The sequence below is a fragment of the Chaetodon auriga genome, chromosome 10, assembly GCF_051107435.1.
Source record: "Chaetodon auriga isolate fChaAug3 chromosome 10, fChaAug3.hap1, whole genome shotgun sequence".
In the NCBI taxonomy this organism is placed as follows: domain Eukaryota; kingdom Metazoa; phylum Chordata; class Actinopteri; order Chaetodontiformes; family Chaetodontidae; genus Chaetodon; species Chaetodon auriga.
This window is the reverse complement of record NC_135083.1, coordinates 27,178,090-27,193,913: the sequence shown is the minus strand read 5'-3', so window position 1 is coordinate 27,193,913 and position 15,824 is coordinate 27,178,090. Positions and strand designations below refer to the sequence as shown.

The following is a 15,824-nucleotide window of genomic DNA, read 5'->3' as shown; positions in this document are numbered from 1 at the left end:
TTCATTGAACTTAATGCAGGACCCAGAGTTTACACCAGATATGTTGTGTACAATGTTTTCAAAGGAGTCATCAAAGAGCTAAGAAGGGCAGGGAAGGACAAAACAACACACCACCCCCCCATCTCACCTGAAGACCAGCGCATCTTAAAATATTCTGCAGTGCTCTACACAATCCGAAAGGCTTACTGAACAAGGTCTGGTATGATATTCAGTTGCACTTTGGACGCAGGGGCAAAGAGGGGAATCAGGATCTCAAACCTGACTCACTCATAAATGTGACGACAATGGAGCAAAATATTTCACCATGATGTTCAACGAAGAAACAAAAAATCATAAAGACCCACTGGAGAAAGACAGAGAAAACTGGAGGGGCGCTATGTATGAGGAGCAAGGAAATACGCTGTGCCTGGTAGCGTCGCTCGAAAAATACCTAAAGACAATTCCGCCTGATGCAAAGGCCCTGTTTCTGCAGCCGAGGAGGGTAACAGTGGCGACAGACAGCTTCTGGTATACCGCTATTCCCCTGGGGTTAAACCAGCTGTCACAGATGTTACTCAGGATGTGCAAGGAGGCAGGGACACACACATCTTACACCAACCACAGCCTGAGAGCCACTGCCATACAGAAACTGTCTGATGCAGGACTCGAGGCGAGGGAGATCATGGCAGTGAGTGGGCATAGATGCTTTATATAAACAGACACAAACTACGATGTCAATTTTGATTCATAGATAATGTGTCACAGAACATAAAACACATATCTAAACAAAAACTTGTTTCATGGGTCTGAAAGCTCACTAAAAAGTTACTGGAGACCATCTATGGAGAGACTGAAACAAGGGAGCAACGTGCTGTCTGATCGAGCTGTTAACTCATCAGAAACACACATCATGCCACCAAAGCGTCTGTCAACAGACTCTTATTTCAGTGGTTGCACAACAAATGGAAACATTCAGATAAATGTAAATGACACAAAGTAGTGGTAATGTGCAGAGACAGAGTAGCAAGCTTGTGTGTAGGAAATGTTTATGTGTTGCCTGGCAACAGCCTTGTCTCCCTTCCAGTTGCATAACTTCACGTGAAACTCGAAAAATTAGAATATTGTGCAAAAGTTCATTTATTTCAGTAATTCAACTTAAAAGGTGAAAATAATATATCATATAGACTCATTACATGCAAAGTGAGATATCCCAAGCCTTTCATTCATTCATTCATCTTCTTTACCCGCGTAACCCTTTCTGGGTTGTGGGGGGGCTGGAGCCTATCCCAGCTAGCAATGGGTGAGAGGCGGGGTACACCCTGAACCGGTCGCCAGCCGATTGCAGGGCAACATAGACAGACAAACGACCACTCACACTCACACCTAAGGACAATTTAGGGTCACCAATTAACCTAATGAGCATGTTTTTGGTCTGTGGGAGGAAGCCGGAGTGCCCGGAGAGAACCCATGCATGCACGGGAAGAACATGCAAACTTCAGACAGAAAGGCCCTGCCCGACCGAAATTTGAATCTTGTGGAAAGGTTCAATATTGTAGGCTCAAAGTGTCACACTCTAATCAGCTAATTAATCCAAAACACCTGCAAAGGATTCCCGAGCCTTTAAATTGTCTCTCAGTATGGTTCAGTAGAATTCACAATCATGGGGAAGACTGCTGACCTGACAGTTGTGCAGAAAACCATCACTGACACCCTTCACAAGGAGGGAAAGCCTCAAAAGGTAATTGCAAGAGAAGCTGGATGTTCTCAAAGTGCTATATAAAAGCACATTAATAGAAAGTTAAGTGGAAGGAAAAAGTGTGGAAGAAAAAGGTCCACAAGCAGCAGGGATGACCGCATCCTGGAGAGGATTGTCAGGAAAAGGCCATTCAAAAGTGTGGGAGAGCTTCACAAGGAGTGGACTGGGGCTGGAGTTGATGCATCAAGAGCCACCACACACAGACGGATCCTGGACATGGGCTTCAGAAGTCGTATTCCTGTTGTAAAGCCGCTCCTGAATAACAAACAACGCCAGAAGCGTCTTACCTAGGCAAAAGAAAAAAAGAACTGGTCTGTTGCTCAGTGGTCCAAAGTCCTCTTCTCTGATGAGAGCAAATTTTGCATCTCATTTGGAAACCAAGGTCCCACAGTCTGGAGGAAGAATGGAGAGGCACACAATCCAAGATGCTTAAAGTCCAGTGTGAAGTTTCCACAGTCAGTACTGATTTAGGGAGCCATGCCATCTGCTGGTGTTGGTCCATTGTGCTTTATTAAGGCCAGGGTCAACGCAACCGTCTACCAGGAAATTTTAGAGCACTTCATGGTTCCTTCAGCAGACAATCTTTATGGAGACGCTGACTTCATTGGCACCTGCCCACACTGCCAAAAGTACCAAAATCTGGTTCAATGATCATGGGATTACTGTGCTTGATTGGCCAGCTAACTCACCTGACCTGAACCCCATAGAGAATCTATGGGCATTGCCAAGAGAAAGATGAGAGGCATGAGACCGAACAATGCAGAAGAGCTGAAGGCTGCTATTGAAGCATCCTGGTCTTCCATAACACCTCAGCAGTGCCACAGGCTGATATCATCCATGCCACGCCGTATTGAGGCAGTAATTTTTGCAAAAGGGGCCCAAACCAGGTACTGAGTACATATGCATGATTATACTTTTCAGAGGGACAACATTTCTGTATTTAAAATCTTTTTTTTTATTGATTTCATGTAATATTCAAATTTTCTGAGATTTCGAATTTGAGGTTTTCATAAGCTGTAAGCCATAATCATCAAAATAACAAATAAAGGTTTGAAATATCTCGCTTTGCATGTAATTTGTCTGTGTAATATATTAGTTTCAACTTCAAAGTTGAATTATTGAAATAAATGAACTTTTGCACGATATCCTAATTTTTCAAGTATCATCTGTATTTGTGTTGGCGGAGCCAAATGAATGATTAAATACACAAAAAAATCATAATCTCTTGTCACTTCTTACTGTTAACTAATAAAATACGCTTGTAGAACTTTTGTATAAAAGCAATATCACATGATATTCAGCACAACACCTCTCCCTATCATGTGATATTGCTTAAATATCAAAAAGTCACATGACATGACACAGGGCAGCCCTGTCTATAGAAGACAGCCAAGGACTCTTTGCTAGTAGCCCTGTAACTAGATGGTGTTTTCGTGATAATCTCCATACGCTCAGCATTTATATTATTTAGCTTTTATAGCAAGCATGTCAAACTTATTCCACAAAGGGCCGTGTGGCTGCAGGTTTTTCCTCCAACCAATCAAGAGCACGCAGTCTGACCAATCAGCTGTCTGAAGACTGAGATCAGCTGATAAAATGAGTCAAGTCTGGTGTGCTGCTGCTTGGTTGGAAAGAAAACCTTCAGCCACTCAGCCCTTTGTGGAATAGGTTTGACATATGTGTTTTATAGTTTATCGTGCTGGCTTGGTCTCTATCTTCAGAACTGCTGTTAATACTTGTTTCTATACTTAGTTATATATGTGTTTTTATTATATTATTAAATATTATATAACATGTATTCTATATTAGAATACATATTATATAACTATATATTTAGTTATACTTAGTTATATTTCAAGAATTGCTGTTATTCTATGTTTCTCTTAGTTATTATTCTCATTCTTATTATTCTTTATTGTATATATCTTATGTGTATGTTTAAAGTGCTGCTGCAACAAAATTATTTCCCAAGTTGGGATTAATAAAGTAATAGTCTAAGTCATTTAACGTTACTGACAGGCTAATGCATGTGTCTTTGAAAGCTCTGCTATGCTAGCCAAGGTAAGTATTCTCCCTTTATTAGCTTTACTGGGATCTTTTAAGAGGAGCCCCTTTTCAGGTCCCTTTCAAAGTTTATTGTCACTGAGTTAAGTGCTGGCTAAGGTTGGGCTATATCCCCAAATATTCCCATTGTACATGGTATTATCAGCTGATTGGAAATCACACTGGAGGACTCTGATGGAGCTGCCAATTGCTGCTATTGCATTTCCTGCGCACGTCAACTGTGATTTTCCATCTTAAGTTACATTCATGTTTTTAGCATATTTTCATATTCATTTTACTTTCATTTTTATGTGAAGCACTCAGGTTTTTTCTGTCAAGCATTTAGATCAGCATTTCTAGTATGAAAGGTGATATACAAATAAAGTCTTTAACAATTCATCTTATTAATATTTTCACACTAAGAAAATGTGATACTTGTTCCAGTGTTATTCTCTCAACAACATCAGAAATGGAATAGTAAATGTTAACAACATTAGCAACATATAGTGACAACGATTATAAAACTTGAGAGTAGATACAGTGGATGGCTTGCAAATAGTTCAATGACATGACATAAATTCTCAACTCTTTTCTCTAATTCTCAACGAACAGAGTTAAATCAACAACAAATTATCTATGGCAACAATCCAGAACAAATAAATTAATTTAAAGCCACAGCCAATAGCATGCAGTCAGTGTATCATATTATAACAAAGTAATAAATAACAAAAAAGCAGTAACGAAAATGGGCATAAAAGTGTGTCCTACACACCAAATTTAGGCTATTCTTTGAGCCTATTCTAGTTTTTTTTGTCAGAAAATCCTGCATATTTACTTTTTCAGGCTTGAGCAGGACATATAACAGACTTACAACGTTGCCTGCAATACTGAACACCCGCTCTGATGGTGAGCTTCTGGCACACATGCACAATTTCTTAGACTTAGACTGTTACTTCATTGATCCAATCTGGGAATTATAAGTATATAAACAAACAATAACAGCAGTTCTTAAAGAGAGAGAAAGAGCCACAGCTATAAACTATGTACCAGAAAATATATGTGTAAGTTGCAGATGATAAATAAATGTAAACAATAATTTGCATTATTGTAGTAGTGCAAATAATATGTAATCATTGAACTATTAAAGTTTGAGAGGTTGCTGGAGATTAACTGTTTAAATTGTGTATGTCCTGGGCCACCCTAAATCTCAGTGCAATACCAGCCACTTTGGCTGGTCAACAGAGAAGGGGATCTTTGTCTCTGTTTGACATGATGGCAAACCGCATCAGTTGTATTTTTTGGGGGACCAACATACTTGTGTTTGCCACCTGTTGTTTCTAATTCTTCCTGCCGAAGGGAAGCTGTCAAATGACATGCAATCATGATTGCTTCCACAACCACATACTGAACAGCAGAATACTTTCAACGCTGCCATTGTTACTCTTGCCAGTTTTGTGAGGACAGGCAAGGACAGAGAGGCAGTACCCAGCACCCAAGCTCTGGCTTGGTGGCTGCACCAGCCACAGTTAAGCCAGTTCATATGGCACTGGCATGATTAGGGTTGGATGAGGCTCCAACGCAGGCAATCCAGCTAGTACATAATTTAGCCTAATCTTGCTGCAGTCTACTTTTTCTGAGCTGCCCTCCCAGCCATACATGAGAAGCTCCACAAATGTTGGCCAAACACAAAATGTCTTTCTTGCCACACACGTGATGGCAATGCCTTGGCTTTCGCGTGCAGAACGCCAGCAGTTACAGTGGAGCCGAATATTGCCTCCCTAATTGTGTCACCCGATAGGGTCTTGAGGCCTGATGCTTGCTGTCCCAGGTCACAGTGCTGAATTACAGATAATGTTCTAATTACAGTAAGTGCTATGACACAGTGGCACACATGGGCTGTGTTCGGAACTCTCTATTCCACATAATATGAGCCCTGTCCCAGTCCCTGCAATCCTCCAGCATGGATGTTTCTGTCCAGAGTCTCAGTGCTGCATCTCTGCAGACATCAATCTTTATGACTAGGGAACTTGGCAGGCTTATGTCAACAATTACCCTGACTCGCTCAGTCCCCAATTTCAGAGGCACTTACGAGCTCTCCACACTCTTGCTGTAGTAGAAATCAGTAACATCAGTATTACCACTGAGCATCCTGAACTTGTAGCTATTCCAAGTTTGAACCAATGGCCTTCTATCTAGATACAATGTTGCATAGATCCAAGAAGGTCAGAGTGAGTAGCTAATGGCTCCTGGCATCTCCTGATGTTGCAAGGTGACGATCCCTTGTGCTCTGTGCTATGTATTTGCGGCTCTGCAAATTGCTCCCATGCTTAGGGGGGAGACATGTTCTTGTACAGTCCAACAACAAGTCACTGGTCTATCATGTTGCTTGTTCAAAGGTCTCCTGGTCAACCCAGTCACAATAGGTGGCACAGTAATACTTTCTTTTCCAGCCTCAGGGCCATGCACCTGATGGGCCACAGAACATAGCATCTGAGCCTAGAATGCCTACAGCTATTGGTACGGCCCCTGAGGGGCCTGACCCACTCCTAATGGCATGCGACCAGGTGGTAATTCAAACCATTATGGACTTAAGAGCATCCTTTACATTTTTGGAGTGATGATGGGCTCACAAAGAGGTTCCTGAGAGTTCCTCTGTGCCAATATTACTAAAGTTTTTGCAGTCATTGCTACAAAGGAAGCTAACAGCTTCTAACTTTCTATCTGAAAGCCCTTTGTCTTCCCCCCTTGAAGCATCTTGAACAGTTGAGGCAAAAGTGGGTTGCAGCAAAGATTGTTTTTCTTCTGCACTGCATGTGTTGGAACTCAGATGGCACAGGGCTGGCACTTTGGCCTAAGTCATCATTATTCCCAGGATGGCTCCAGTCCACTTTAATCAGGTCATTGAGCTGGTAGCTGAACCGTTGTTATATACACAACTCTTATTTTGATAGGTATGAACAAACATGGAGCTGAATTATCTTCATGGCCAAAAACATGTTTCTTCCAAAGATTGACTGAAAAGTATATATCACATTCACATTAAAAGATAAAACAAATGTTTTCATACTTAAAGTAAATCTTATTACCTGACAACTCTCTGTTGTAGTAGTCTCCAGACAGGGTGAAGCTGGTGTTGCCTTCCTGGCTGGAACCAATGCGCTGCAGAACATAAAGCCCTGCAATAACAAACAGGATGTAGATCAAAATCAGGCTGCGATAAGAGATGTTCATCCTCAAGCTGGATTGAAATTATTCATTTATTAAGGCTTTTTTAAAGCACTGCTCCTTGTAGCGTAGTGAGGGACACTTACCGAGTTCTTAAGAACTTTTACAATCCTTAATACAGAGTGTCTACTCCGCTGACAACAAAGAAGTGATTTCACTTTGTTTTTTTGTTTACAACAACATTTTGGTAGTTATTTGATAGTGAGAGTGAGTTATTCAGAAATGCGAGGAGAGAAAGAGAGAGAGAGAGATGAATAAGACAATGGCACACAGGGATCAAACTTGGACACTGGTTGTATGCTATGCATCTTAACCATCAGGCCACAGGACCACCCGGGTTTAAATAAACAGAGTCGAATATAAGCAACAATAAACAACAATAGCCACTGACAGTGGACAACAGTGATTTCTAAGTAAACTCAAAAAGGAATTTGCTGAGCACCAAAAACTGAGGCAAGAGCTGCGTAACCTTTCATCATAATTACAATACTGGTTATGAGTTTAATAAAATTAATTCCCCAATCTTCATCATATGTTTGATAATGCAGATGTATATAATAAATGAGACTTACTGGACAAGGTGAGCTCAGCCAGTGGTATGTCACAGTCCAGGCAGTCATCGATGAAACAGATGCAGACACTCTCAGCCTTCACTTCCACCCCAGACAGAGGAGCTGAATGGCTGCTGGAACCAGAGTCAGCTCTGGCTCTGGGATAGCCTGCCATGTTCTCAGCATTCTCCAGCAGCCATGTGGCAGCCTGGTCCAGCTGGCCTGAGGGATATATCATTCTGTCTTTAAATATGTTTTCATTAAATAAGGGTCAAGACTTCTTACTATGTTCTACTATCAGGTTACCACAGGCTGTACAAATAAAGATTCTGAGTGCAAAGAGCTGCGCTTAGTGATGAAATTCGAAGAAAATTCTTGATGATGACTTTTGGAAGAATTTCTCCTTAGATTGGATTCTGGTAAAGATAAAAGTTATGCCCAAAACATATTACATCTTAAGAGAGCTCCTAAGGTGAAAAACTGTTAGGAGGAGGGAGGAGGATTTTTAGGAGGCTTGTGTGTGCTCACATCTCCCACCCAACGCAATAACACTATAAAGCCAGATATGAAAATGATCACAACACTTTGACTAGATATTTGGAAGCTGGAAAAATGCGGCAGTGCAGCAGTGAAGACTTCGGTCTGTTGCAACCTTCATCAGCAGAATGATGACACAAACAATTACAGCGCTTTCACAGACTCATATTGTTATGGTGCAGTTACGTCAATTAATGGAGTTACTTAAATAAGCTGGCCATATCACAGAAATCAATGAAAGCTGAGCCATTTTTGCCCATAAATAGGCCTATCAAATAGATTGCATACTAAAATTACCAGCATGGTAATTTTCACAAGGAAATAAATATTAACTATCAGCATGTGAACAGGTTACTGCACAAGTATGTCTGTGTGTTGTTTTTTTTTTTTTTTTTGTAGGTTACTTTCAAAGTATGGCTTAAAATTTATTCAACAGAGATGTTCATTACATCAAACAGTACTCATAATTACACCTTGTCTAACTATCTCTTTCACTGTAAATTATCACCCAGAATGGCATGTCTTTTTTTGGGGGGGGGGGGGCTTTTTAGCCTTTATGACAGTGACAGCTGAAGACATGACAGGAAATGGGGCAGAGAGAGAGGGGAAGACGCGCAGCAAATGAGCCACAGGTGGGAGTCAAACCTGCGGCCACTGCAGAGGACCAACATCATCAATACATGGGGCACACAACCTACCAGCTGAGCTATAGAGGCGCCCCGAGAATGGCATGTCTTTTTATCAGCCAATCACATCTTTTAAAAGTATGCATCATACCTAGCAACAAGGTCAACCAGGCCTCATCGCTCGATAAAAGTTTCAGAGAGTTGTTCAGAGAATTTTCCTAAATCACTCCTAAGGTGGGGCTCCTTGCTAGAAATTTTTAGGCTGAGTTTGGAGCTCTCTAAGAGTACTCCCAGCATGTTTGTGAATATGGCCCCTGGTTTCAGTGTTACCAGGTTACGGTGTTCACAGTGTTCTCAGTCACCTTTACAGTGAATCAGGGCTCTTTTGCAGTCCTCTTTCCTGAAGCCAAGGTCTTGTAAATGGGTCAGCTGGCCCTCTGTAGGGACAAAACACAAACTTAAAAATAGCTTTTCCGGGAACAGTTAATAAGCAGTGGAATAATAGTATCACTGCCATCACTGTAACTAAATAGTACAATGACCCTGTAAGAATTCTGCCAACGAAACCCTGGATTGTACTTGTTTTGGGGATGGAAAAGCATACTGTGGAAGACTAAAGATTACTCTATGCACTGGTCTTTACATACCTATGATGGTCTCAGTCTTCTGCCTGAAACTGTCTTGGGATGTAGCAGTGGGCTCAATGTTGGGTGCAGTGGTGGTATCAGAGTCAGAGGGCAGTGGAGTGCTGGCAGTAGGGATGGACTTGGCAATGGCCAGGAAGAGCTGAATGTCATTGTAGGACAGACGGATGTCCAGAGCAGGAAAATGAATCTGCCAGTAAATCACATTCACAATTAAAGGGGCAGTTCACTCTGTTCATATACCAAAGTCACTTTACTAGCAATGAGGTGTACTATTTATCTTGTGAAAAACGTTGAAAAATATGTTCTTTGGTTTTGCTTTGGGAAGACTGAGAAAATAATTTGTGACATCACCTGGGTGTCTTAGCTTGTTCTTGGAGACTACACATTTGTGAGAGAGAGCCTGTGTTACAGACCATAGGTGTGGAGATATCGGCATTTATAAGACAGAAATAGGTTACTGAAAGACACTATCAAGTTATATTATGGGAAATGTAGGAGGCAGTGTATTCTGAGGGTGATCCATACTAGATAGTTAAGGTCAGCTTTTTAATGTGTCTTATGCAAGTCCAAAAACTTTATGGAAGTGAAATACTATATGACTGGAATACTCTTTTAAAAGCTATGCTTTCAACAACTTAGAAAATTATTATAAAATGATGGAGTTAACGCCTGAAGTAGAGAGACAGACAGTCTGGCCTCCAAACCAAATATGGAGTCTTCACAGGAGAATGTTGGGCTTAAGACCAGAAAGATCATGAGAAATTTGGAGGCAATGATGGGTACAAAATGCTGAAAGTGTCAAAGGGAGAGCTATACTCATTTATATGGAAAAAATTTGTTTTTGCAGCATGCCACTTCCCCACTGTGACAGTTAGATGCTCCATCCATTCATCCACTCGTCCATCCATTAGCTATATCTGCTTATTCTTTGAAGGGTCATGGGGGGCTGGAGCTGATCCCAGCTGACAAGGATATCCCTCTTCCTGTGAGGCAACAGTGATAACCACTGCCTCACTGTGTCGCCCCCAGTTGCAAGTTGCACATATTATTTCAAGATTCAAGATTCAAGATTCAAGATTGCTTTTATTGTCATTGAGCATAGCCATGTCAATGAAATTTTTGTTGCAACCCCCGTGTGAAAAAGAAAAGATAATAAAATAAGATAAAATAGAATAAGATGAAACACATCTAGATAAAATAAACTCACAATAAAATAAACTCACAATAAAATAAACTCACAGATAACATAAATTCACATATATTATATTCACTCATATTTTGGTTGAGCGCTAACTCCTGACCTCCAGTAGCGGTGGGATGTCATCCACATTGAAAGCATCCAGTAGACCAGAGCTGCTTTGGTATGTGGGGCTCCCACACAGCTCCACCTGAACATTGACTGGGTCGATGATGGACAGCGCCGTCTCTTGCTCACTGCCCAACCGACATGAGAACACCTGGGGGTCACAAGATACCTCTGAACCAAGACTAATAAAATTACGATCTGGATATTGGGTTAGCAGTTAGTAGTACTCGTGCAATAATGCAATGTGTACAAAGGGGTGTGAGGAGGTCTGAAGAGAACAGGGAGGAAGAGTTGGAATTGTAAGACAGTGCTGGTAATAGTTTTACCAGTAGCAAATGCAATACTTTTAGCTGCTTTCTGGGTAGCAATCATAGTATTTGCAATGGCAGTAAAAGTACTTCTGGTATTAGAGGAATAGTAGCAGCAGCAGCAGCAGCAGCAGTATTTTGTTCATTCATCATCTATTCAATAAAATTGTCTCTTTGAGATTAGGATTCTTTGATTTAAAAAATGCTGGTAGACATAGTAGTCAACATATGAGCATCAAATGGTGCTATGACAGTGAGGATTTCACCTCTATTCCCGCGAGGCTGCCGGAGAAGGGTCTGTCCAGCAGACGGGGCTTGTAGGTGAGGACTGTGGTGCCTTTTAGAATGATGGCATTGGTATCCAGACATGAAGAGTCTTCCACAACCACAAACTCAGTGCCTGAAGACCAAATAACAATGATCACACACAACACAACACAACATGCATATGCTATGCTTCGGTTAACACAACAACACTACATGCACTGCCATGCTTAGGTGAAATTGTTTCTTCTGCATTTAAACCCATCCTGGAAAGTCCTTCCTCCGCGGCAGACCAGGAGCGATAGGCTGCCAGCAGACACCAGCGCCCGGGGACCCAGTTCCTTCTTTTCACCATTGGTCAGGTGGTGATCTGCATGGGGGTTTTTTATGGAGGATACCCCAGATGAACACGGGAAGAACATGCAAACTCCACACAGAAAGGCCCCTTTCCTCAAGCAGCAGGCACCGAAGGCATGGTGGAGGACACACCCCCAGTGCCCACAGCACCCACAGCACCCACAGCACCCACAGCACCCCAGGCGGGAATCGAACCCGGAACCTTCTAGCTGTGAGGCAACAGTGTTACTACTGTTACACCATGCCCATTAAGGAGCTAGTATAAAGACATGCGTCAAATATTTTGTCAAGCTGCAGCTGAATGGCATTTTCATGTTTAATGAAATACTTATAATGAAATGCTGGAGACACATTTTTTGTATCAGGCAAAAGTGAATAACCCCGAATAACCCCTATTCATGAAAATGTTCTTGTGGACTAAACCAAATCTGGGAGCTCACTATCTACACAGGCTGTTTCTTGAATTTGGAGTGGCAGAAACTGTATGGTGTTTAAGATGACTGCTAGGGTGTGGCTATTGTGTGTGGTCACTGGTATGTAATCATGGAGCCAGGTTTCAATAAAGCACAAGGTAGCAGATGTGCAAAAATCAGTGTTTATTCTGTTTAGGAGCAGCAGTTCATCCATCTTTTTTTTGTCAGGAAGCAGACATCAGCCAGATTTGTACAAAACGCTGTACAAAATCTCCACTGTCTCACCTTAACGAGCGCACAGCTCGCATCCCCCCTTGTGCGTCTCCGCAAATCCTATACAGAACTGCTGCTCCTTCAACAAGAAGTCCAGAAACTTTCCAGCTCAATGAAAAGTGGAGAAAAAGTCTGAGTCTGACCAGTAGATTTACCATTTAACAGTTCCTCCTGACTGCATTGTATTGGAGAGGGACAGCTAAAAATGTGACAAATAAACAAAAACAAAGCAACTACTAGCAACTACTTATAAACTGTGTTAGGTTTAATATATATTGACTTTTTGCACTCTTTGGGCATGTTTGGTTTTTCTTTGAAGGAAATTATTTTTTGGCTGTTGTTGGCCTGTGGGAAAATGTTTTCATTACCCCCGTCCTCCAGGACCTCCACTGGCTCCCCATCCCTCACCGCATTCAATATAAACTGCTTCTCCTCACCTTCAAATCCCTTCACAACCTCGCCCCCTCCTACCTCACTGACCTGCTCCACCCATACCACCCCCCTCATAACCTCCGCTCAGCAGATTCCAACCTCCTTTCTACCCCTCTCAGGACCAGGGCCAGAGCTGGGGGGACAGAGCCTTCTCAGTTGCTGGCCCCACACTCTGGAACTCACTCCCCAAATCCCTCTGTGACTGCACTGACCTCATCACATTCAAATCACTCCTCAAGACCCATCTCTTTAGATTTTTTTTTTGCTTGTTCTTTTTGCTTTTGTTTGTTTTGTTTCTTCTTCTCTGCTTTGCTTTTATTGATTGTGTTTTAATTATCCTGTATGGTCTTGTTGTTTTTATCTGACCCTTCTCCTGTAAAGCGTCTTTAAGAATTGTTAAAAGCGCTCTACAAATAAAATGTATTATTATTATTATTATTATTATATTATTATATCTTACACATTGTACCTTTAATGATACATCAGTTCTAATCAATTACTCAAATGTTATGAATTAGTAAGAGTTGGATTTGGAAGAAGTTTTGGCCGCCTTGTATATATTAGGGATGTGACAATTTATCAAATGTTGCAGTATTGCGATAGATATATGGCTTGCCACTGTTGTGAGACTGTGATACTATCTACTGAGACATTACATGGTTATTTACTACCTCTCCTTGTCAAAAATTGTAATGTTTCTGTTTGAACAGCAGAGGGAGCTTGAAAGAATCATTTGGAGCCTGCTTCCACATAACAGTCAGAGCTGAAGAAACAACAAGATGCATCAATGAATAAATGGTCAAAGACTTAAGGCCGTTTTCTGTGGTCAACAAAAAGGTTAGTAAACACGCTGGAGTCAAAGCATATAATTCCACCAAGGCCACACTTAAGTCACAAAGTGATAGCAACTCTACTAAGAGATAAAAGCTAGTGACACAGAGCCTCACAGAACCAGAGTGCATCTCAATAACCACGGATGAGTGGACTTACAGCTTACTTACAGTCACAGCTCATTTTATGACCAGCGAATGGGAGATGAGTCCAACAGATTCAGCCTCTTTTTCAATCACACACTGGACTCAACATAGCTGAGGTTTTGAGATCTGCTGTTTTGCATCTCAACACGAAGAATAACAACAATCATCACGGTATTGCTGTCAGTACAGACAATGCACGAAATATGGATGTAGTGGTGAGAAAGCCTGAACTGTCCACACACAAAATGCTTTGCAGACACTTTAAACCTTGCCTCATCAGTGGTTACTCCAGTTATCTGGTTGGTCAAGTGAGGTGTTGAGCAACGTTTTTTCACCGCAGTTCAACTACCACAGCTGAGCTGACCACCAGAGACTGTTAAACCTGCAAGTGCATTAACATTGTTTTCATGTAATTTTTAATTTTTTTAAATATCGCAATAGATATTGTATTGTGGCCTGAAGATCAAAGTACTGTCATAATATGAGTTGTTGACATTCTTACATCCATAGGGTATATAGTACATTATTTCTTGTATTGGAAACAATCACAGACTTTAAAAACAATCAAAAGCTTTCAAGGGTTACTGTTCTCAGTGATCTATCATTCTTCCCTGACCTGTGACATTGATCTTGACCTCCAAGCAGCTGTCCTGGGTAACCGGCACTGTGGACCTTTTGGTGACCACACCACTCTTGACTGTCTTTGGCATGACGGCCCCGGTGGTGCTACTGGTGGCTGTGCCTGAGTCAGTGCTAGGGTTACTGGGCCAGCGCTGATGAGAGAGAGACTCGCCCAACGCTTTCTCCACTGGCACTTGCAGGAAGTCTCGCACCAGCTGGAGCCAGTCAAAGATGAGAAAGACCCTCAGGTTATTGAGGACCACTGTGAAGCAGGAGAAGTCCCGTGTAGATCTGCAGGAAGGTGGAATACAACTTGTGTGATCAACTATGTAAGTCTAAGTAAAATCTCTCTTTCTACTTATGTTTAGAAATCTTCATGGGCTTGAACATTCTCCAGTGATACCTATAATGTAGTTCCAGCTGCAGTGATGCCCGATTAGTGCCTGTTTTAGAGGGCTGGAGAATGCAGTCAAAGACATTGGGCTTTGTGCCATCAGCTCGACCAGTACTTTTATTCACCCCGGAGTTCCGAGTGTCATATGCCAGCAGGGAGTGAGACACCAAGTTGACAGACTTGGATCCATTGGAGAAACTCTCAAAGAGCAGCTTGGATTTCATGAAGTCAAATCTTTGTAAGAGAAATACAAACATAATTTTAAAAAGACATCCTTTTTAACTTCTCTGTAGAAACCTGTCTCAACTATAACTATTCCATGAAATGTATTTTGATAAACTAGCAACAAGCCGTGAGGGATGTTGGTCTGTCCTAGAGAATTGAGTTCAAAATGAGTGTTAGACCAAGTCCTCTTAATCTATCTCAGAGTTTCCAAGGTATTATATTTCCAGCAAACTTAAAATGGTACACGTAAATTCTAGAATTTGGAATTGGCAGCAATATTTTTTTTACCTAAACATCATATCTACCAGATCATATTCAACCAGAAAGGGCAGTGAAACACTGATTTTCAGAATTTCAGTTAAGTTAGAGTAACTTGAAACTTAAAAGAAGAGCTGATCTGGCTCATAGTTTATGACTGCGAGATCTTTGGTGCCTTTACACTGTGCGCCATGGTACTGGCATTATGGCCTTGTGAATTTGCTGTGTGGGGCTTTGATCTCATCTGCATACTTTCTGTGCCATTATTAATCTATTAGCATGTAATACAAATGCCCAAACTATACTGGCACATGGACTTCAATGAGAAAAGTCAAGTAGACTCTGGTTATTTTTAACAATTACTTGGGTGGCCTTAGATGCTTTCCACAATACATCATCATCATGTATACCTATTCACAGACGTGGCAAAAATGCAAAAAAACTGTTTTTTATAGAGCTGTAAAATGATAGAAAAGATCCACCTTGCTAATGAGCAATTGTCCTCAGTGGGGTTGGGGCTGTCAAAGAGCTCCAGACTGACATCCATCATGTCCAGCAGGAATGACAAGTTGGTGTAAACATCTCCACTTAACACCGTCTGAAGACAGATACAACAACAGTTCATAAATAGG

General features: G+C 41.4%; 1 protein-coding gene across 6 annotated transcripts in view; it reads right to left on the bottom strand.

Annotated features, from left to right (window-relative positions):
- vps13d (vacuolar protein sorting 13 homolog D) overlaps positions 1 to 15,824 on the bottom strand; it is a 157,940-nt gene that overhangs the window by 92,423 nt on the left and 49,693 nt on the right. For all 6 annotated transcript variants that reach the window (XM_076740585.1, XM_076740580.1, XM_076740586.1 and 3 more), the window contains exons 29-37: positions 15,675 to 15,790; positions 14,719 to 14,943; positions 14,311 to 14,606; positions 11,245 to 11,378; positions 10,666 to 10,821; positions 9,365 to 9,551; positions 9,080 to 9,154; positions 7,576 to 7,776; positions 6,865 to 6,954 (exon numbers count right to left, since the gene is read on the bottom strand). In XM_076740585.1, coding sequence (XP_076596700.1) covers positions 6,865 to 6,954; positions 7,576 to 7,776; positions 9,080 to 9,154; positions 9,365 to 9,551; positions 10,666 to 10,821; positions 11,245 to 11,378; positions 14,311 to 14,606; positions 14,719 to 14,943; positions 15,675 to 15,790 — 1,480 coding nt within the window. The remainder of the gene's footprint in view (positions 1 to 6,864; positions 6,955 to 7,575; positions 7,777 to 9,079; positions 9,155 to 9,364; positions 9,552 to 10,665; positions 10,822 to 11,244; positions 11,379 to 14,310; positions 14,607 to 14,718; positions 14,944 to 15,674; positions 15,791 to 15,824) is intronic.